The sequence below is a fragment of the Andrographis paniculata genome, unplaced genomic scaffold (genome assembly GCF_009805555.1).
Source record: "Andrographis paniculata isolate CXL003 unplaced genomic scaffold, ASM980555v1 Contig52END, whole genome shotgun sequence".
In the NCBI taxonomy this organism is placed as follows: Eukaryota; Viridiplantae; Streptophyta; class Magnoliopsida; order Lamiales; family Acanthaceae; genus Andrographis; species Andrographis paniculata.
The window spans coordinates 2,314,904-2,338,484 of NW_026137587.1; the positions used below are offsets into that span (position 1 = coordinate 2,314,904).

Genomic DNA, 23,581 nt, shown 5'->3' on the forward strand with positions numbered 1-23,581 from the left:
GTTATATTCCATTTTTTTTAATTAAAATAAATGAGGTGGTTTGCCGCATCACCATGTTAAGGTTCTTAGAGCATCCACGTTAGAGAAATTCATCAAGAATTTTCCTCGACTTCCACATTATCTCACTTTTTAACTTAATAAAAAATTACATATACATATTTATATCAATAAAATTTATTGTAAAAATAAATTTAAATAAAAATATATGAATATATATCATTTTGTAAAAAATAAATTTTTTATAATATAATAATATAAAAAATAAATAAAAACAAAAAATTTGAGAGTGTTTTTGTGTTGCTCCGTGCAGCAACCCCAAAAGTTATTTTATTTTATTTTTAATTCTTAAAAATGCCACAATGTAAGCCGCATAAGAGAATGAGGATTTCTCTTGAGAAAAACCCTGAAGCCGGCGTTCACATCGCTAGTTTCTCCTATTAGGATAAACCCCCTGTCTCCTGCATGACTTTTACATTGTGGCATTTCAGAGAGTTAAAAAAATAAAATAAAATAACTTTTGCGGTTGCTGCGAGAGCAGCTCAAAAACACTCTCAAATTTTGTTTTTATTTATTGATAATAATTTGATTTATTTTTTATATTATTGTATCATATAAAATTTTATTTTCTACAAAATGATATTCCCTAGTCCCATCTAATTTTGTCTCTATTTTTTTTTTAATTTTTTTTAATTTTAATTAAACTATTTAGTTATCTTAATTTTAATCTATAATCATTTTTAGTATATAATAATTATTTTTACTAATACACTTCTTAGTAACTTACTAATTATACTTTACCTAAATATTATTTAGAACGGAGGGAGTATATATTAATATATTTCTGTTTAAATTTAATTTTAAAATAAATTATGTTGACATAAATATAAATATATATATATATATATATATAAAATTTTTTGTTGAGGTGGAAAGTGAGACAATACGTGAAAATAGAGATAAACTCTCAGAGTGTGTTTGTCTGGGAGATTAGATTTAATTTTCACTGTTCATCTTATTTCCCACCTAAAATTTATATTATACTAAAAATCAATTTTACATTCAAAACATCACTTCAACACTTATTTATATCACATCGTACAACTATTTAAATTCAAAATTTTTACTATTCAAATCTCAATTCAAAATCCAAACCCCGAAACAAACACACCCTAATAAATTTCTCTTATGTGGATGCTCTTGGATAGGTAAAAGTGAGTACTCGTATGGTGCTGTGCTACGTTGTCTGCGATTACAACGCTGATTGGATAATACCGGCCATGCCCGATCAAAGTCCGCACGCAGCGGCCGCCTGATAGAAAATGTGGAAATTAACATAACTTACACGATTGGATTGGATGGAGTGCAACACCAATTAAAGTATCTTACAGAAGTGTCTTTACAAATAAAATCAATGCTTTTTGAGCAATAAATACATCAGGATCATATCAGCTCAGGTCACCCTAAACGCACCATTTAATTCATCCGCATAAATAAATTTAGGTCTAAAAATAAAGAATCGAGAAATTCAGGTTACAACAAGAATTCTATCACTTTATCATATTCAATAGCTCCTCCACTCCAAAGTTTGGTTTCACCGAAAAATTATATGGCCGAATGCTACAGCTGGCTAGAACACTCCGAAAAATGTGGCGATGGCAAAAACTAGGAATAAACCTCCACCAATGTATCCAACCTGAATCAAGAACAAAGATTAAGATAGGAGGATGAAAAAGAGGGAAGGGGTAGTTAATGTTTCGGGGACATTTCATACCAGTTTTTCAGATATGTAGTTGGCGAGCAATGCGCCCCCTAGTATTGCAATGGATGTAGCAAGCAGGTGACCCACAATGGCTCCACTCGCCACTCCCCATGCCGACTGTACATTAAAAAGAATTAACAAAAAATGTTCGATGGGAGCTTCAAACATAGTCATTCAAGGCATTTGTTGGCTTCCCAAAATGATACCTGTGCGGCTCCAAGAGCTATTGTTGCCAGCATTGATCGGTCTCCCCATTCCTAAAAGAAATTGAAAATGGTAAATAAGAGGTTCCATTTTTGGAACATGAAAATTCAACAAACATGGTTCTGTGGTAGCTCGAAGATTTTCTGACTATTATCTCACTCGCAAGTGTCAGTAAGTCAAAGGTTCAAAAGCAACTTATGTAAGAGTATTCAACTTAGACCTATCATAGTTGACAGTAATGAGAGCACAATCCTAGTAGCTTGATTGGTAGGGGCTCAATTATAATTCAGCATTTTTCTCCCTTAAGAATATCATTTCACAGTCATCAGGACTGTCGTTGGATAATGATTTCACCATTATATCAGTAACTTTAACAAGGACTCAAACACAATAAATATAAAGAAAGTTCATTAAATAATTGGGAAAGTGAAGCTCTGTGCCAACAAATACTTGCAAACGTGATTCTCATTATATTAATTCTACAATACCATTGTTGGTGTAAATGAACGGAATAAACTAGTAAAAGAATGAATATACGAATAAGAAAATAAAGTGATAAAGGTATAGAACCGATAAATGCAAAGAACAATGGGATATATAGGTGTGTTTGCTCGGCTAATTTTATTTAATTTATACAATTTCAATTTTTTCTCCAAAAACAACAAATCAAATATCTTTTTTATACATATTGCATCAATTCGTAATTATCACATTGAACAATTATTCAAATTCAAAATTTTACAATTCAAATCAAAACCCCCAAACAAACACCTACGTGAATCTTAAATAAATGGAAAAAGATGAATGGAATGAAATCACTTCAAATGGCTATAGTTTCAAATATTATAGTCTAACAATAATTTTCAATATAAATTATTTTTTAAAAAAGGCAAAACAAGACAAAAATGAAACAAACCAACCAACAAGCAAATAAATTAATACAATCGGTTGCATGTGAAATTTCAAGAAAACAAAATGCTTTAGATAAAAATTATCACAAATATAGTAAAAAAACTTCAAACACTAAAAGAGTATCTTACATTATGCAAGGTTAAGAGAGGGGCAACTTACTCATTATAAAACTAATAAATGAATTATAAATGGATAAATACAATTAGATAGGGTTTTGTTTAGTCGGGATTGTTGGATGAAGGGTTCGGACTACTCACGAACTTGCAAATAAGGGCTAACTCCCGGAGTAAATGCATAGCAGTGAAATTTGAAGAAACAAGAAAGTTACAGCGTGTTAAACTCATAGTAATTGCAACTCAGTGTTAGAAAAATAAATACAAATACACCAAAACAATAAATGACACAAGAGTTTGTTGACCCAATTAAGTTATAACCAACCTACATAATTAAGTTATAACAAACCTACATATGAGAGATACCAATTCAGGAGTAAATTCACTATAATCTATATTGATTACAACACTTAACAACCAATCACTCATTCAACTTATTTCCTCTCTCATAGCTTACGTTGCAAAAGTTGCACAGGTAATTGGTCATTACTAGACCCTAATAACACCAGCAGCTTTCAACTAACTAAGAATAATGCAGCTCAAGAACTAGTTGCCAACTCCGATTGGATTTCCATAAACTCCTTCCTCCAGTAACTCCTCCAGCGAGTTTAAATATAAAAACTTCTTTAGAACATGGAGAATGTGAAGGAAAAGGTTAACAACTCGAAAGTAATTTCTCTCTCTAGAAAATTAGAGTTTCAACATGCACTCTCATCAACAATGTCCCAAGCTGATTAAACAGCCCCATTGTTGACCTTAGGGAATGATCCCATTAATTACCTTTGCACCAAAGCGGTATAGGGTATTTCTCAGCACATTTGGCAACATTTTGACTAACTCAAACAATTCATTTTGTCTCTTGTATGTATCAAATGAAATGAGACAAGTGGACTACCCATGAACCATCTAGACAAGTCTGCAACAATAAAAAGGCAATAGTTGTTTTTGTGCTAAACTGGCAAGCAAGGGTGAAGTAGGTTTGTCCATACGACAAAATAGAAAATAAGGGGTTATTTCCATTTAACATTCTCCCACTTTTTGGCATATGGAACCACGAACAAATATAAAAGAAAAACTCTCAAACAACCAATCAAACCGCGATAAACCAAAGCGGAAAAATTCATCAATTTGGTTACAGAACATAAAAAAGCAAAGGCAACATGCAGCTTTACAAAATGGGATGGTTGTAACTACGACAGATTAACAACTAACTCTATTAACCGAATTGAAGGCAAAAAGAGCAAACAACAATTATCAAACAGCAGCAGAACAACAACACCCCTTTCTTATCTCCCTCTTGTCATGCGTCATATTTCTCCCCTTTCGTGGCATAGGATTCCAAAACGATTGGACTCTACAGAGGTTGGGCCCTTGGAAATGAAATTCATAGCACGGGCGAGCTTCCGACGATGCTTGGAACGTCATCTTGATGTCAAGATCTTCATTCATTACTTTCCGAAAGAGCCTATGTGACTGGCCAAATTCATGGAGTCGATTCTTTAAGATCATTAGGCAGTTTTTCTAGGTTAGTCTTCGGAACAAACTTGACTGTGTGACACACTTCCTCCTCAAGTTTAGAAAGAATCCTATGATGTTTACGCAAGATGTTGTGATGAGAGGAAAAGTACAACCGATCGATTCTTCTACCAGAGTGACAATCTGATAAGTTAAAGTTATAAAAAGAAGAATCCGATTGCCTTATCAATAATCTGAGGACCGATCATGACAAAGAATTTGAAAACCAGGAACTTAATGGCATCTGTAATGGATTGGGAATCAAGCATGAGTTCCGACCCCTAAAACACCACAAGAAAATGGTGTAGTGGAAAGGAACAATAGAGCCTTATGAAAGATTGCAAGACCAATGATGCATGCAAAGAGACAATTTTGAGATAATCACAACTTATAAGAGAGTTATGGGTGAGTGTGATAATTTCTTCATCCTCATGCCAATCATGCTCATCTCGAATTCTGAATTCATGAATTTCCAAATTCCTTCCTCATTGATTCAGTAGTGGATCCGAATACAATGTCCTCAATATACGCTTGGGCAATCATCAGCTTCTTCCCTTTGTGCTTGATAAAAATGTTTGAACATATTCCTTTTCCAGCAAGAAGTTAGAAAACCTTTCATACCAAGCCCTTGGCACTTGGCCTTCTTCAATCGATACACATGATCCGGATGGAACGGGTCTTGAAATTCTTTAGGTTGCTCAACATAGATTTCTTCCTTGATCCATCCATTGAGAAATGATGTTTTCACATCCATTGGGTGAAAAGTAAAACCAAGACACTATGGAATGGACAACAGCAGCCTTACAGTTTCAATCCGAGCAACAGGTGTGAACGTTTCATCGTAACCAATTCCTTTGCTCTAAGTGTACCCTTAAGCTACTAATTTGGCATTGTTTTGAGTAATATTGCCAATCACATTGCAATCATCAGGTCTCCACACCAGTGTCCATACACTATTCCTTTCAAACTTATTCAATTCATCTTGCATATCATTGATCCAGTATTCATCCTTTAGCACCTCGTCTACTGTCTTTGGTCCAAAGGTAGAAACCAAACAATTCATTCCAGATAAGTCTTTGAAATCAATTTGTTTACCTCTAGTAACACGTCCAACGTTTGGATCACCAAAAACTACATCTATTGGATGATTTTGTGGGATCTTGGAACTATACTTTCTTACTTCTACATCAGATTTTGTTTCAGCAGGTTGTTAGTTTGTTGCAGTAACATCAGTGGAGCACTCTGGTTCTGATCGAACTTTCAGTTGTATGGTCTGTAACATTCAGAGGTTGGTCATTAAGATCTTCACAAGCATTCTGAGCTTGTGAAGGGTTCTGAATCATTGGAGTAGGGGAAACATCATTATCATCATTTGGATGTATTGATTTCTTCTCCGAATTGGCATCATCAAATACCACATTAACTGACTCCATCACCGTCTTGGTTCGACTGTTGTAACCTCTATAAGCCCTTGAATTATGAGAATAATCAAGAAAAATACCATAATCCATACGTGTATCAAACTTGTGCAATTGATCCAGATCCTTCAAAATGTAGGCATTTGCACCCAAATGTGTGAAAATAAGAAACAACACTGTGTTAACAACCTCAGCCCACAAGAACTTTGCAATTCTTTTTGTATATATCATCGATCTTGTATCTCTTGGAAGGTTCTGTTCTTCCTTTCCACTACACTATTTTGTTATAGTATTTTAGGTGCCGAATACTCATATTTAATTGCTAATCTATTACAAAACCCATTAAACTTCAGGTTCTCAAATTATTTGCTATGATTGGTCCTCAAACTGTTTATAAGGCAATTTAACTCTATTTTTTAGAACTCCAACTTACAACATTGTCACTAAGGTAAAAGCATCAACTAGTTGTGCTTTTTATCATCACAACATCCTGCCCAATCATCATGGAATTCTTCCCAAGCTTGACGAGGAAGAATGTCACACCACCAAATTTGTTACGAAAACCAACCTAGAAAAATTGCATTATGATATAAGGAACCTGTTGGTGTGTGAAAGAGGAGAAGACTAAAATATTGGTCTTGTCCCACATGAGAAGAATAAACAAACCACCATTTCCTTATATGTACTTAGTCCCATTTATTGTTCAATTTAGATTGGATTGGATATGATATTGGCTTGGGTTTGGGCTATGACTTGGGCTTGAGATTGGACATATATATATATATATATAGTAAGAGCAGGCCTTGGGGCTCGTGGGCCGGGCCTAATTGCAGAAAAAAATCCAATTAATTCAAAATTCTACTTTATTTGATTAATTTATTTTCACAGTTTCACTTAAATGAAGATCTCCATGAAGAGATCTCCAGGGAACAACCAGAAGTTAAACAAGCTCCAAAGAAATGGCATGAAAAATATGATCATACCATTATGAATAGTGGTTTAAGAATCAATGAATGTGATAAATGTATATACATAAAAACCACTGAGTCAAGTTATGTGATAATATACCTTTACGTAGACGATATACTTCTCATTTGTAGCAACGAATATATCGTTAAGTCTACCAAAGACATGTTAAATTCTAGATTTGACATGAAGGACATGGGTCTCATTGATGTGATCTTAGGAATTAAGATCACCAGAACCGGAAATGGTCTAATTTTGAGTCAAACTCATTATGTAGACAAAATCCTCGAAATATTCTATAAGGATGATACAGGAATAGCGAGAACTTCACTGGACTGAGTCAAGTTATGTGATAATATGCCTTTACGTAGACGATATACTTATCATTTGTAGCAACGAATATATCTTTAAGTCTACCAAAGACATGTTGAATTCTAGATTTGACATGAAGGACATGGGTCTCATTGATGTGATCTTAGGAATTAAGATCAACAGAACCGGAAATAGTCTAATTTTGAGTCAAACTCATTATGTAGACAAAATCCTCGAAATATTCAATAACGATGATACAGGAATAGCAAGAACTTCACTGGACTGAGTCAAGTTATGTGATAATATGCCTTTACGTAGACGATATGCTTATCATTTGTAGCAACGAATATATCGTTAAGTCTACCAAAGACATGTTAAATTCTAAATTTGACATGAAGGACATGGGTTTCATTGATGTGATCTTAGGAATTAAGATCAACAGAACCGGAAATGGTCTAATTTTGAATCAAACTCATTATGTAGACAAAATCCTCGACATATTCAATAAGGATGATACAGGAATAGCGAGAACTTCATTGGACACATGTATCCATTTATCCAAGAATCGTGGAGAGGGTGTAACCCATATCAAATACACTCGGATAATTGGAAGCTTGATGTACCTGATGAGTTGCACTAGACCTGACATAGCTTATGCTATAAGCAAGCTGAGTAAGTTTACGAGTAATCCTAGTCGCGAGCATTGGAAAGCCATAGTTCGTGTACTTAGGTACTTACTTTACACTCGAGATTACGGCTGCACTATAGCAGACATCCAGCTGTATCTGATACTCTCAATTCGAGATCAACTAATGAATTTGTGTTTAAACTAGCGGGTGCAGCAATCTCTTGGAAATCCTCAAAACATTCAATTATTGTCAAATTCACAATGGAATCTGAGCTCATTGCATTGGATAAAGCTGGAGAAGAGGCGGAATGGATTCGCCACTTTCTCGAGGACATTTCAGAGTGGGACAAACCTGTCTTTTCCATAATCCTTTAGTGCGATAGTAAATATGCTATTGGCAGAGGAGAGAGTACAATGTACAATAGAAAGAGTCGACACATTCGCCGTCGACATAATTCCATAAGGCAACTAATCACAACTAGGTTATTTCGATAGACCATGTTGCGTCAAAAGATAACCTAGCAGATCCGCTAACCAAATGGTTAAATCGTGATGCAGTGTACAAATGGACTAGAGGAATGGGGGTTAAGCCTGTTGAAATATAAGTCTTATAAAGGAAAACCCAACCTAAAAATATTAGAGATCTTAAAAACTAAGTTCAATAGGACAACCTGCTTATAAGACTTATGTGTGTTACTTTGGTGGCTAAAAGCCTCAACCCGACAGTGATAGAGTAAGTAGGATAGCAGATAACTGCTTTGATGATCACTAAGTGAAGTGTCGTGTCACTTGGAAAACTTACAGAAATCACCTATGTGCCAACTGTACAGGCTCAGTTTTTTAGAAACTCTTGCAGAACCAGGACGGATTCAATAGCCAAAATGGACCAAACAATGAGAACTGAACTAGGAATGTGGATTATGTGCCGGTATGTAGTTTATTTACTAAGAAATTAAACAGTTCAAGGACAACGTATCCACTGGACAATTGGTAAACCTACTTACTGCTCAAGGAAAGTTCAACAGAAAACCTACTTATCCTGCGCAGAATTCGCTCATCTTTCATCGAGTAAATGTCATTTCCTCTTTCATGTGGGGGATTATTGGTGTGTGAAAGAGAAGAAAAGTACAATATTGGTCTTGTCCCACATAGGAAGAAAAAACAAACTACCTCCTCTACTTAGTCCCATTTATTGTTCAATTGGGATTGAATTGGATATGATATTGGCTTGGGTTTGGGCTTAAGATTGGGCATATATATATATATATATAGTCAAGTTTGAGCCTTGGGCCTTGGGGCCGTGGGGCTCGTGGGCCGGGTCTAATCGCAGAAAAAAATCAAATTCATTTAAAATTTTACTTTATCTGATTAATTTATTTTGACAGTTTCAAATTTAATTGGATGAAGCAAAATTGTTGCAACAAACATTGCAATGTATGGAGGCACTTACGGTCTTAGTGGCCCCACGTGATATTTTCAATCCTCCTCTTCTTAAATTAAAGAACTTAGCCAACAATCCACATATCTTGAATCAATTCCTACACCCTTACTCTCTGGTTTTTCGGCTTTTTCTTTTCAGTTTTCTCCAAAAACTTCCTAAAATTTTCTTTGTTCGGTTCGTGGTAGGATCGTCAATCCGTAATTGATTTATCCTGGGAAACAATCGGTGGCAGGCCGAATTTGCTTCAAGGAGATCGTGTGCAACACGAAACTCGAATTTGTTCTTAATCAAAACTGTTATCTGATTTCGAATTGAGCATCTCGATTTTAAATAATATTTTCGACTAACAAAACCGACCCCATGAATTTGGCCAATCAACTACTTGAGGCACGCAGGCGCTTTCGGAAAGTGATGAACGAACAACCTAACATTAAGACGACATTGGCCGAACATCGTTGGAAGCTCGCCTATGCTATAAATCTCATTCTAAAGGGCCCGGCCTTTGTAGAGTCTAAGGACGAAGCTTTTGACTGATCTGTTTGCATCTTGTGCTAGGAAGGGGGAGAAATATGGCGCAAAAGAAAGGAGAAGATGAGAAAAAGGTGTTATTATGCTGATGTTTGATGATTGTTGTATATTTGTTGTTTTTACCTTGATTTTGGTTAGAAGAGATGATTGTTAATCTATGGCCACATGTAGCCTTTGATTTTTTTATAGCCTGTAACCAAATTGATGAATTTGATCGCTTTTGTTTATTGCGATTGGATTTGTTGTGTGTGAGTTTTTCTCCTGCACTTGTTCGCGGTCCCATATGCCAAAATAGGAAATAAGAGGTTATTTCCATTTAACACGGATTATTCTTTTTCATTTTTCATTATGTTTTGAAGTGAAATAGTAATTGGCAGTGAGACTTAATGAATAGTGATTGTTGGACCTAAAGGAAAATTGCCACCTTGAATATTAAAAATTGGGAGGAAAAAAATAAAACCTTATACACAAACCCATAAGAAACTATTGAAATACCCCTTTCCAAAGGGAGACACTCAAGGTTTACTAGTATATATACCTATCAAAATTTTAGAAATGCATTTGGGAATCATTCACTCCACTCTTTGCTTATTTCTTAGCAATAATCTTAAATATTTCTCCCCAACTTTAGAAAGACAACTATACAACACACAGTCAACTATTACTAAGTTACTTCCAACACAAATATGCCAGATGAAACATTATTGGACTTTCAATGAGGATAAACAATTCTGGCAGGACAGCTCAAGTAATTTCACTTGGAAGGACAAGATTAAGTGATTGCAGCAGAGAATCTTCTCAAAGTATGAAAACATGTCAGGTCCCTCTTCGTCCTTCCGAAATCATCAATGAGCTATTTTCAAAAATCCCGCAGATCCAAGATTTTTCTAAACTTTTCGACTGATTATAGCTAAACACCCAGGACACTAATAACAAAATATATATATCTACAGATGCAAACAAAATCATCTCCAAAGAATTGTGGTTGGATTACAGCACCCTTCCAAGCTGTCTTGAAAATATAGCTAGAAATGACATGTAGATTGTTCTTCTTAGCACCTGTTCTTCTCAGCCCCCAAAATACCAAAATGTCAGATCAATTTATCCTCGAGAGGAGGCTTACCTTCAGACTGCAGTTAAGGAACCTTAGGAAAGCTAAAATAAAATAGGAATGTGTTGTCGTCAAAAAATCACCATCAATGGCTTAATTGGAAAAGCCTGTCGGAATTGATTTAATCGTAGGATTCCCCGACCTCCTCAAGAAAGGATCTGGGCTATCTCGCGATAACCGAAAAAAATTGACAAAGAAAGAAGATAAGGCAAGGATGAACACTGGAAATTGAATTAGAATTAGAAGGAAAAAACATTAACAGTCTGAAAAAGAATGCAAGAATAAAAAAGAACACGTTGATTGATGATCCCTGGCGTCCTTTAGCTCCTTCTGCTTTTATTTCCTTAATCTTGTTCGGATAAAATTCTTATCCCTTATTTTTCTTCAATCTCTCCAACTTCTTCTTATTTTCAAAATATGCCTTATCCGTTTACTTGTTAACGTCGGGCTTGTCTATTGATCTGGGCCTTTCTCTAGGCCGGGCCCTCTCGGGACTTTGGCTGCGCCGTCTTGGGCCAGCCCGGTTGATTTTTTGTAGTGTACAAATGTCTCCCACAAAATTATATGGGTAAAATTAATTTGGTACCCTGATAATTTTGTAAAATCTTCACTTTACAAATCTGGATTCGCACGCTTGATCGTGTCAGCGCCTATCTCGTCTTTCGGTCTCCTGGAATCTTCATTTGTGCCTCCTGATATGTAATAACCTTACTTTCGCCTCTCCCAGTCACGAAAAGAAAAACCCTCGCCTTTTTCCTTCTTCACTTTGGCTCCACTTCGTCGTCGGCGAGTTCGCTTCTTCCATTCCTAAGACGAAACACTGTGGTTTCCGGGCGTACTCCAGCGAGGCGATCCGGCGACATTCTCGGCGACCAGCGGCGGAGAGCAACTTCAAGGGTCATCGGTGGTTTTCTCACCACGAGGGAATCTCCGATGTCTAGGCCAAAATCGGGCCCCAGGCTGGTCATCCTCCCCTGACGCGCTCCGGGAGACCGACCTCGCCGTCCGACGGAACTCGATTTGGGCTCGCGCCCTTCGCAAAAGACCGAAACGAGTTGCCTGAGGGTTCCTTCGATGCCCTCAGTGGGGGTAAGCTCTTGCTAGCCCAATCTTGGTTCGATCTCAACGTGTTCCCTTCCCGTATATTTCGTCTCCCTAGTGGTATTTCGGAATTTAAATCTTGGAAGGCTAGATTAGATCCTGTATTCGGGGTGCAATGGCGAACTTGGGACATTTGGGACATGCTGTCTGTATGTACTGATTTTAACCCTCACGATAATCTTATGGTCAAGTCCCTTCTGTGTTTCTGGAGCCCTAGTATAAACGCATTTGTATTCCCCTTCGAGATCTTGGCCCCGACTGTGTTGGATGTGGTAGCGATTTAAGATCTCCCTTCGAAAGGGGTAGAGCCTCCTCTGTCCCCATTGTATAAGCCCGATCGATTACCGATTCTCGTCCCCTATGACAGCAACACCACTGTAAGTCAGTTCCTTGCATCCAATATGCTTTCTGGTTCCGTTGATCCTTTGGAACACAATGTTTCCCTTATGTATTGGTTTAGTAAGTATTTCGTTTGTTGCGGTTCGAAAGGGTTCGTCCGGGAGGTGGAGCCGATTGTACATGTTCTTATGTCAGGGGCAGAGATAGACTTAGCCTCGTACTTCCTGGGTTTGCTATATCATGGTATAAACGAATTTCTAGGGAAGCTTTCTGTGTCCTCCTCCAGCGAACCAGTGGCAGCGGGTCCTCTATGGTTTCTTGAGTTATGGGCGCAGCTATATTTTCCGAATCTAATTAGCCCGCGCCCCGAACTCCCCATCAGTCCGCTCACAGTTTTGGGTCCTCATCTGGCGTCGTATCCTTCTGTTCAAAGCGATCTCCATTCGATCACCTATTCCCTCATACACGAGACTAATCGATCCTTGGCCGAATTATGCCCTTTGTCCGGTTTCTTTGCACCTCTTGATGCTTCTGTCTCCATAACTACCGACCCCCCTGATTCCATGTGCTGGAACAAGTGCCTGACCGCTCGAATTTTGCTCTGGGGGTTGTCCGTGGGCTCCCGATACAATCCATTGCTTGGAGAGGTTTATCAACCTCGGTACTGTGCGCGCCAATTTGGCCTAGTTCAAGGGATCCTCTTGTTTGGTTTTCTCCTACCGCCCCCCATAGGTTCGGGTCAAAATTTAGGGTCGGCTCTTGTCGACGATTGGCGTTCTAATATCCGTGACATTGAAGAATTGTTGCACTCGCCTTATGCTGCTGCTCCGAGTGCGTTGCCTTCTTTCAACGACTGGTGGGCTAAGTTTTTGGTTTACTCGAACGTGGCGGCACTTCGATTATCTCTAGTTAAACCGGTTGATGGATGTTCGAGTGGCGAGGGATCGTCTTCCGCTATCTCCGATGAGGTAGAGGAAGTGTTTGTGTCCTCGGCCATAGGTATTCTATTCAATTTCTATTGCGGAATGCATAATCCGGAGACATGAATGACCGATCCCTTTTTTTTTCTATCACACGCACACCTCCGATGATAAGCGTCCGATCCGCACCACTATCTGTCATTCGATGTTCTCGAAGGCTAATCTCAAAACCGGCCGTGCCTAACTCGCAGCCGAAGCGTCCTGCCAAACGGCCAGCTCCGTCGCCACCTTCCTCTCAGGTATTTTGAAAACAAGTTTTCCTTACGAAAAGAGGTTCTTATCATCGCTAAAATTTTACAGGTTCCTCCCAAGAGGGCCACACCCGTATCTTCTATCGCCCCGACGGCAGAATCACCTTCCTGGGCGTCTCCTGCTCTGGTATGCTTCATCTCTCCTTTTTTTTTTTTTTGTTTTGTGCTTATGTATGGGAAGCGTCCTGATAGGTTTCGCTTGGTAGGTTTTCCACGTGGGAATAGGCTCTAAAGCCGCCGTCAAGTCGGCGGAGCGATCTGTCTCCTCTCCATCGTCCTTCCAGGTAAGCACTTAAAGGTAGACACAGGTTTGCTTCTGTGAACTGTTCTAATCTGGTGTAAGCATGTAGGTTTCGCACGGACCTACGACTCCGGAAGAGGCGGTTCACTCGGCCCGGATTCACTCCCCTGTCTCGATCAGGCCCGAGAATGTCTAGACGTCCACCTCTCCAATCGCTCATTCGGTCCCAAAGGTAGTCCCTGCCGACGTGGAGGCATATTTCGCCTAAGGCCTTGTTAGTGATGCCTCTGTCCCTTCCAGCCTATCAGTCCGCCTTGCCAGAGAATTCAAATGTCTTGGACAACCTGCAGGCGTCTTTTCTGACCGTGGCTGCCTCCTTTTCGTTTGGCCTACCTTGTCGTAAACAGTTAGAGGATCTTGCGGACCACTTGGGTGAAACTTCTGGGCGCCTAAAGATGTTGCAGGGTGTCCGCAATACGAATGACAGCAAACTCAAAGAATTGGCGGTCTTGGAAGCAGAAAAGGCGGCCTTGGAAGCAGAAGAGCCGGTCTGCGCTCAAAACTTTCTATATGAGAAGCAGCGCGCCGAAGATGAGACAACGTATATAGAGGGCCTTTGCGCCGAAGAAGAAGCTCTACGGGCCGAATTGAGCAGAATTGAGGAGCGACTGAGAGAGATCCCACCGGAGTTGGCAAGGGTGGCTACGAGTCTTGATTCCAGGACTGCTCGGAGAATGGAGATGTACGATCGAACGAGGGCTCTGGATGAGCCTTTGTTTGACTCCGCTGACGTAAGTTGGTCAAGTCCGAGACGGTCACTTCTGGAAACGGACTGAAAAATTGCTCGTGAAAGGCTCTTTCCATATCCGCCCAAGTGCGGATAGAATTCGGGGGTAATGAGGTATACCAGGAAAATGCAGGGCCTGTAAGGGACAGAGAAAAATTGAAAAGTTTGTACCGGTCGTTATTCCCGTACTCTGCTCCGCATTGAGTCGTAAATCGGCTAATGTGCTCGATCGTGGAGCGGAAATCCTCCTCTAAAGACAATGCAAACTCGGGGATTCAAGCGTTGCGAGGTAACGGGTGATCCAAAGAGATATATCCTGGAAAAAGCCGTTGGTAATGAGGCCTGGGCAGTAACCGGATAGGACCACCGTAAATCCTCCGTATTACATCCTCGATCGTCTGAGGGTTCAGGAGCGGCGGCGGCATTACTTCTGCCTGCCCCCCAAGCTACTCTGGAGGTGCTTGGATGGGTGGCGGATTCCAGATCGTCGGCTGCGGAGGAGCCTGGAAGATCGGTTCCCGTGGCGGGAGGCGAAATCTAGGGGCTTCCACGGCTTCTCTTACCGCCGGAGTCTGCTGTGCCGGGAGATTACCGGGGGCTGCCTGGGCAGCGAATTCGAAATTTCGCTGCGTCCCGGAACCAGCGACAAACGGACTTTCTACGGTGCGAACCTGCCTCCCAGCGCAATGGGATGCGGCCGGGGCAATCTCCCCTAACCCTCAGGCTGTCCTCGAAAAGGCTGGAGCAAACGAAGGCGCTGGGATCGCTGGCAGCCCTGCCCCCCCCCCCCCCCCGAGGTTACCGGTTCCCTGTCTAGCCGCTGGATATCCCTGGAGTGTCGGAGCGGGAGGCGAAGCGTTCAACAAAAATCCAGTCGACGAAGAACACGGGTGCCTAGACGGGGCAGATGGTACCGACCCGAAAGTCATGCCAAACCCTCCTGCTTGGGACGGCCCGGCAAAGGTCTGCCGTCGTTGCGCTGAATTCTCCGAGATTCCGGACGGTGGCTGGAGGCTCTCTAGATCCGTTCTTGCCAAGGATCGTGACGTGACCATAGCTGAGCGCCTGAGAAGCTGCCCCAGAGTTAGCCGAGTATGATGGGATTCAGCCAGATTTCGGGCAGATTGAGGCCAATCACGGGAGCCTTGCCTTTTCGAGTTTCCTTCTTCCTGAGCAGTGCGAATTCCATTCGTATGGCTGGCTTGAGTACGTCAGTAATATATTTGAACAGTTCCAGAGCGGATTCGTGGAGAGAAGATTGAATTTCTTTGCGAATTTGTTCACGGAGAACATTGGTCGGGAGGCTGATGATGGGATCGGACCTCCCAGCTGCTACAGAGGCTTCATCTCGTGGAGCAGCCTCTTGCGCTGGATGCGATGACGAATCGCCGACGGTTTCTTTTTTTTTCTGACATCTCTATGGTCGTCGGCGGCGTCAGTTTTCTCTTTCGAAGTTGCATGCAAAAGTTGCGAGACGTTGGTGTCCCACCAGGCGTGCCAATCTGTTGTCATAAAAAAATCATCACCAACGGCTTAATCGAAAAAGCCTGTCGGAATTGATTTAATCGTAAGGTTCCCCAGCCTCCTTAAGAAATGATCCAGGCTATCTCGCGATAACCGAAAAAAATTGACGAAGAAAGAAGGTAAGAGAAGGATGAACATTGGAAATTGAATTAGAATTAGCAGGAGAAAACTGTAACAATCTCAAAAAGAATGCAGGAATTAAAAAGAGGAAAAATTAATGCAGAAGACGATGATTGATGATCCCTAGCGTCCTTTAGCTCCTTCCGCTTTTATTTCCCTAATCTTGTTTGGATAAGATTCTTATCCCTTATTTTTCTCCAACCTCTCTAACCTCATCTTATTTTCAAAATATGCCTTATCCGTTTACTTATTGACCGCGGGCTTGTCTATTGATCTGGGCTTTTCTCTAGGCTGGGCCCTCTCGGGACTTTGGGCTGCGCCATCTTGGGCCGGCCCGGTTAATTTTTTGGAGTGTACAGAATGCCTCTTGATCTTTGTGCCTTTTCATCTTGTCTAATCTTTGTGCAAATATTCTTGCATAGTCGATGTGTAATCTTTACCTTCACACAACACTTTTCAAATTGATGAGAAAATGAGAATCGTACGCATAGCTGTGATTTTCCCCCCTTTTTCTCCTTTTCTCCTCTTGCTCTTAAAAAGAGCCTCCAAGCTCTATAGAACACGCCATTGTTTTTCATAAAATAATACTCTCTTCGTCCAGGATAATTAAGCCATATTTCGTCTTTTTAGTTGTCCAAACTTATGTATAATTCCTTTAAACTTTATACATCCACAATTTCATTAGCCCTACTTAACAAATAATAACCAATTTATCACTACTTTTACTACTTATCCCACACTTCTCTTTATTAATTTATTAATAAATTTCCTGTAATACCCCACTTTACTTTTTACGTACCCCACTTTTACATTAAAATACTATTATTTCCTAATATTTATGTCCAAGCAATGTGGCATAAAAAGCCCAGACAGGGAGTACATCTATCTCCCCAATGAGGCTTCTCAGCGGGGCTTTTTCTCAAAGGAAGGTTTCTCTAAATATTTCATATTTCACATTTCATGAGTAATTTATAATTTACTCTATAAATAAGTTGTAACATAAATACCAACATAAGAAAAACTTACAGCAAAAAATACGAGGCTGAATGACTTCCAAATAACTTCGAGCGGATTTGAAAGCCGTTTAGACACCTGTGAGAGCATTGATAATTAAAATCCAATGTTTACACCCAATAAAAGATGATAACAGGTAAAAATACAAATGTGGATAGAAAAATGAAAATTAAAGGGAAAAGCTCATTGATAACAAAACGTTAGCATAACGCTTTTGAAAATGATGACCTTTTCCTTTACAAGTTCCTCAGCTTCAGCAAATTAAAGGGAAAAGCTCATTGATAACAAAACGTTAGCATAACGCTTTTGAAAATGATGACCTTTTCCTTTACAAGTTCCTCAGCTTCAGCAAATTCATCAGATTCACGGTTGGTCATAGAGCCGCCTTTAGCAGCTGTTGATGGAAGGTCCCATGCATCTTTTATTGATTTAAGACCAAAGAACATGAGAAGGGTAACAGCTGCATATTCTCCAATAGGCAAAGCTGCCACAGAATTTACAAATAAAGAGGATAGAGAACTAGTTTAGCTAAAAAGAGAGTTTTGTAGTGTAGAATTTAAGACTGTTCAAAATAAATAAATAAATAAATCAAGCATATGAAAATCGTTAAATGAATTGTCGATTACTTGTTTGAAATTGAGAAGGGACAGAATGAAATATTAGACCAATTACAACAGAAAGGACTGTCATGAGAGATAGGGCAGCCATTGATCCCAAAAGTACCTGTCCATGAGAAGCAAAAGTAAGAGCATTTCCCATTTGTTGACATCAAAATAACTTCTGATATTGGCGTAAAACCAGTGACATAAAGAAAAGGGGCATCATGGAAATAAGAGTGAATCTTGTGACATATAACATAACCAAACTGATCCGATAAGTTGCAAACTACTAAAAAATAAAAATTACGAAGGTTGAGAAAGACAAGGATAAGTTACTGCAACCTTAACAAGTGATACTTCATGTATAACTTGTCAGTTGAATGTACAAAATTTAAGATTATCTTATCATACTTGATTTATCTTCAGCCATCATTGTTGAATGATTTCTTAATGCAAAAGTTTAAATTTGTTGAGGGGTGTGTGTGTGTGTACTGTTTTCAATTTATTTACAGATCAATTCTTTCCATTTGCCACCATCCTGTGATGAACCTCATAACTTTGCGTGAAACAGTTTTTCACAAATGAGCAACAGTCGATATTTGAACACGAGATACCTCCTTCAATACCAAGTTGAATTAAACCTAAAATGTTTAGTGGGTATGAGATCATTATATATTTTTAATATATTAATTCCTCTATTTGTTCACTTTTGCCCAATTTTTATTGATGCAATCCAGCTCATTTATAAGTGCTAATGCACTTTTTAACAATTTGGTATTATAATTCACTAACCATTAAAATAAAAAAGATAGGATCGACATCATAATCCAGCTCACATCATCACTGGTAGACTTTGATAAATGCGATACACTAGAAATTAAAATGTGAGCTGCTAATATTTCTGGTTCACTTATTTTTTAGAGGTGAGTAACAGTTGACTGAGAAAATCAAATTCTCTTGACAGTGATCATGAGTAGGTGATTATTCACATTCGATTCTTTTCATAGTTCACATCCCTACATCAAGTTTACATCATATCGTGCATCTTAAATTCTTACTGAACTAGTTGATCAGAGTTTTCAAGAAACTTATCCAAAGATGGATCCAAGGATCTTCATTTGATATTTGAATTTGGTTGATACAGCAACTATCAAGCATATTTCTAAGTCATTCTTGTCACTTCTTTATATTAGTCAAATTTCCCACTCATTAGCAAATCATCATCTCTTCAATTCACAGCATATGCATTCATTCTTATTACTGATCATAGTAGAGTGCAAAAAGATCATTCTCCAGATCAAACTACGCATGGCCCTTCATTGATATATAAATTATCTACCAAAGTGGCAGAAGCAAAAACTTGAAGATTAACCAAGAGAAGAATAAACTTATAATCCATGCAACAAAACACACACATCAAGCCAGTGGAGAGAGATCATACCAGCAGTTTATCGTATTGCATTGCCAAGAGCGCAGCAATGAAGAAAGTCTGTTAAATTAACAGAATACTTTAGCTAATTTTAAAGTTGGGAAAAACTTAAATCACAAGCTAGAAACTAAAATGCATGAATATAATATCACACTTGCATACTTTATTTAGAAGAGCATAAGCATTCGTGTGCATATTCTGAAAGGCTCTTGGATAGTGATGATCCAGTGAATCAACTTCGAGAAACATGATTAGTTTGAGACACAGCATTCAGGTTACAATGCAGTTAAGGTTCTTTACAGATGAGAAAATGTGAGTAACTTTTCTGTCTTGTTATAGACCCATGTAGACAGGGTCCTAGACTCAAAACAGCTGCAAGATTTCATTGGTTTGCACAATGATAACTAGTTAATAAGAAGAATATACTATGATTTCCTTGCCATTTATATTTTCCAGATAGCTCCATAATGGCTTGGTTAAACAGAATAAATTGATAATCAAAGAAATCTTTATGGAAAGTTTCAGATTGTGACTGCAAGGATTGTGTAACTTAAATCCAGTTCCAAAGCAACTAAGAATATGGTTCGAAGAAGATAATTGTTGGACTCTTAAATTAAAGATCAAAAAAATATCCATCAACTTGGGTGCAAGTATGCAAATGCTAATAAACATTTTACAAGCCATTTTCCAAGATATCTTACCTTGTCTCCGATTTCAGAAACAAATATCAAAGAGAATGCAGCAGTGAACCCCGATTTTGCAAGTGCAGGCAAGAGTGATGAAGGCCCTTTGATGATGATTACCAATAAACATGTCAAAGCACATGCACCCAGCACAAGAACTATAGAGAAAGGATAAGGAATTCGATTAGGAGATCGCTCAGAGTCACTGCCATGAGAAGTGAAATAATGAGTCAGGGAGAGCCCAGCACACATAATCTTGCCATCTTTGAAAAACTGAGACATGTGCGAGAAAATATAAGGTGCTACTGCACATTCCAAAAATAAGAAGAAAGGTATACCTATCAGAATCTCAGATGGTTAAATTTCAGTTCAAATTTTTTTATATTACCTTAAAACAATGCCAAATAAAATTTAAACCGATATCTTAGGTTTGGACTCTTGTAGTTAATAACTTGTTTCTTTTCTTTTCTTTTTCCTCGGGGGATGAAGAGGGGTTTGGGGGTCAGTTGGCTGAGGTGGGTATGGTACAGAAAATGCTTCACTCCATAGATGATATATTATAACCTTTCAAGCATGATGGACAAAGATAAGACACTATATGAAAAGATACACTAATCTGAGACTAATTGCACACTACAAAACAGGTAAGAGCAAAGATTAAACTCTACAATATGAATTCCATATGGAGGAGAAAATAGCAAGAAAATGTTGTGATGTGTAACTAAAATAATAGGTAAAAAGAAGATTCTGATGTGTTACTAAAATAATAGGAGAAAAGTATATTATGAAACTATTCCCTGCAATCAAATGGTAGTCTAATCAATTTGATAAGAATACTGTCTTTAAAAAGTTGAAGATGGCACTGTGTCTATGCATTTGCAATTTTACACACATTTCCTACCATAGTCACGTAGACTTTAAACTGCTTTTTTTAAAGTCTTTTCCTAGATTTGGTACTGATAATTGATGAATCACCACAGAAAATCCATATCAATTTGTATCCTTATGCCAAGTACCACACAAAGGATGCATCCAACTGTTAAAGCTCAATGCTTTATAAAGCATGTATTTCAAAAAACTATACATACATTGTATTAAGCATATCTTTCAATGTAACCTTTTTAAAGAAGCATCACTGTGCTGTTCATTGAGAGAGAAACTCTGACTCTCATTTTCATGTCTTTCATCATACCCACCAGATCCTGTGCCAATGTTAGACGCATTTGCTTTGATTTTTCTTCTGTGCATACTCAACATGGATGTTTTCTTGCATCCTGATGAGTACAACCAAATTGTCATCACCTTTGCCCTAAAAAGATCAATTATAACAAAATGTGGTATAGCTAAAACAAAAGGTATCGTCATTTATATTTCAGCTTGCCAGGCTAGGAATAGAAACAAAGGAAACCGGGAAGGTATATTTCCATTCATAGGTAACATGAGTGTCACCAAGCAAATGAAATAAAACATTCACATTGGTACTTTCACATTGAAACCGAAAGTACTTTCTTTTGGAAAACTGGGTAGAAAGTGTTGTTACAAGACAAGGAAGAACCAAACCTATCATCTTCTTCCCATTTAAAAATATCAAACCCAAGAAACTTTCCTATAAGCTTTCTCTTCCCTCCAATCCCTCCATCCAAAGAGCTATATATGAACCCAATAAACAAAAATAAAAAGCCAAATGCCTAGTGTTAGACATAGGGCAAATTTCACTTCCAACTGCTGAAAAACCATTACACCTGCCTCTCGAGTGAGTGTATTAATAGGCGAATACAAACATGTATTTTGAAGTACAAAGATGTGAGATGATCTTTAATCAAATTCAACCCGCTCAATATTGGTCATATTGTGTAGAAAACACTCCATGAGAAGGGAACATCACAAAACATTATCAATACATGTCCACATCACTTCCTTCTTTTCTCATTTGAATGCAGTCCAAAGAAGAATACCCCAACCCATTGATTGATTGTCAGCTCGTCAGAGAAGCCTAAATTGCAGTTAAAGCAAATAAAACAATATGCATTGCAGTCTTCTCATCATCAAGATTCAAATGCTTCCTACAAAAATATGCCAAGCTAAATGCAAAATAACAGAACAAATATCGTGCAGTAACATATCGAATAAACTCCGAAAGAATCGCAAGATGGAAATTAAACCCTAAATCTTTTCAAAACAAGAAAAATGCAATTATTTCATCCAGCATCGCAATAAGCTTCCAAAGAAGAGTCAACAAACAGCATAATTAAAGAACTCACGCGAAGACGAAAATGGTGCAAAAACTCTTCTGGGCGAGAGAGGAGAGAAGGGCAGAGAAGAAATCAAAGCAGAAACTGGGGAAGTGTTAGTCATGGCGCCCTTTTCCGACGTCCCTAAAACCTGAGGCCTCTGAAAAGCCAGGACTTGCATTCTGAAGCCGCAGATAATCTCGGGGTGGGTGGGTTTGGTTGAGGTAGAATTGTAGAACACCCAAATCTAGCCTATTTAGTATGCTGTTGAACTTGCCCCTACTTTGGAGTGTGTGGTTTCCCTTTCTACGTATCTTTAGTGAGGATTTCCATGGACGAGAAAGAAGAAGGCGAAGACAGAGAGGAGAGGAAGAAGGCCACCCCACCACCAAGACGAAGTTAGTTTGGGAAGAAAATGGCGATGGAGAAGAAGTGCAGTGCAGCTGATAATAGATTCCTGTTTTCTAGAAAATCTTGCATCCCATCTCAATCGAGGTTGGGAAAGTGGGAAGAAGAGCAGAGCAGAGCAAGCGATATCGATGAAGTGGGGAGAGTGAGAAAGAAGGCGATTAGATGTGATCAGATTCTGTGGCTACTCCCACTCCCAGGCAGGCATGCGTGCTTCGTGCAATTCCTGTCCTATGGATGTTTCTGGTATTCGGGAAACTACTTTGGCGGTTGTGTTACGAGAAATAAAAGCGATTTATGTAAATGAATGAAAATTACATGCAAGTAATTAACCAGCTGAATCAAATAAGTTTTGTGTTCGTTGGTTAGCATTAGGGTTAATTCTGCTCAAATCCTCAATTTTTAAATTATTTTTTTTATAAATTTCTATTCATATAATTTTTTATTTAGCTCCATATTTATTCCACATTATTTCATGTTTGTAATTATTACACATTTTTACTCATTTTACCCTCTAAATAACATTTTATTTATATTTTTATCCACCAAATATAATCCAAAACCCTTAGGTAAATAATATTTAATTATATTATTTGTTTATCTATGGAACAAATCTATTTATTTTATATAAATAATTTTTTGTATATAGAATCTATGTACTTATGACTCAATAATTTTTGGAGGATTTATTACAATATATTAATTTTTATAATAGAAAAATATTTTTTCAAATAAAAATTCATTATTTTCAGCTTATTTATTATGTCACTCATACTTATATATAATTGAAATCAATATTTTTCTTATAAATATTTTATATAATTATAATGTAAGAGTTGTGAGTACTTTTATATTATATATTTTATTATTATTATTATTATTTCTTGGCAATTATTATTTTTGTTGTTGTCATTTTTTTTTATATTTAAATTAATAAAAAATAGAAATAAATTATAAAAATTACAAT

At 38.1% G+C, this 23,581-nt stretch overlaps 1 protein-coding gene across 1 annotated transcript; it reads right to left on the reverse strand.

Moving 5' to 3' along the window:
* Positions 1-1,328: 1,328 nt before the first annotated feature.
* On the reverse strand, positions 1,329-22,861 carry LOC127254542 (protein PAM71-homolog, chloroplastic). Its single transcript, XM_051279697.1, has 10 exons — positions 22,237-22,861; positions 21,093-21,249; positions 19,994-20,180; positions 19,305-19,352; positions 17,891-17,987; positions 17,585-17,748; positions 17,277-17,342; positions 1,966-2,016; positions 1,772-1,876; positions 1,329-1,693 (listed from the first exon to the last, which is right to left on the reverse strand). Exons 1-10 carry the CDS (start codon positions 22,385-22,387, stop codon positions 1,628-1,630), a joined length of 1,092 nt encoding a protein of 363 aa, XP_051135654.1. The 5' UTR covers positions 22,388-22,861; the 3' UTR covers positions 1,329-1,627.
* Positions 22,862-23,581: the final 720 nt, after the last annotated feature.

Coding starts and splice junctions, on each gene's coding strand:
- LOC127254542 (XM_051279697.1), bottom strand. CDS start 22,387: ATGCAAGTCCTGGCTTTTCAGAGGCCTCAGGTTTTAGGGACGTCGGAA. Junction 17,749..17,890: donor CCCTTCTCAATTTCAAACAA/GTAATCGACAAT, acceptor ATTCTGTGGCAG/CTTTGCCTATTGGAGAATAT. Junction 1,694..1,771: donor ACTACATATCTGAAAAACTG/GTATGAAATGTC, acceptor TTCTTGATTCAG/GTTGGATACATTGGTGGAGG.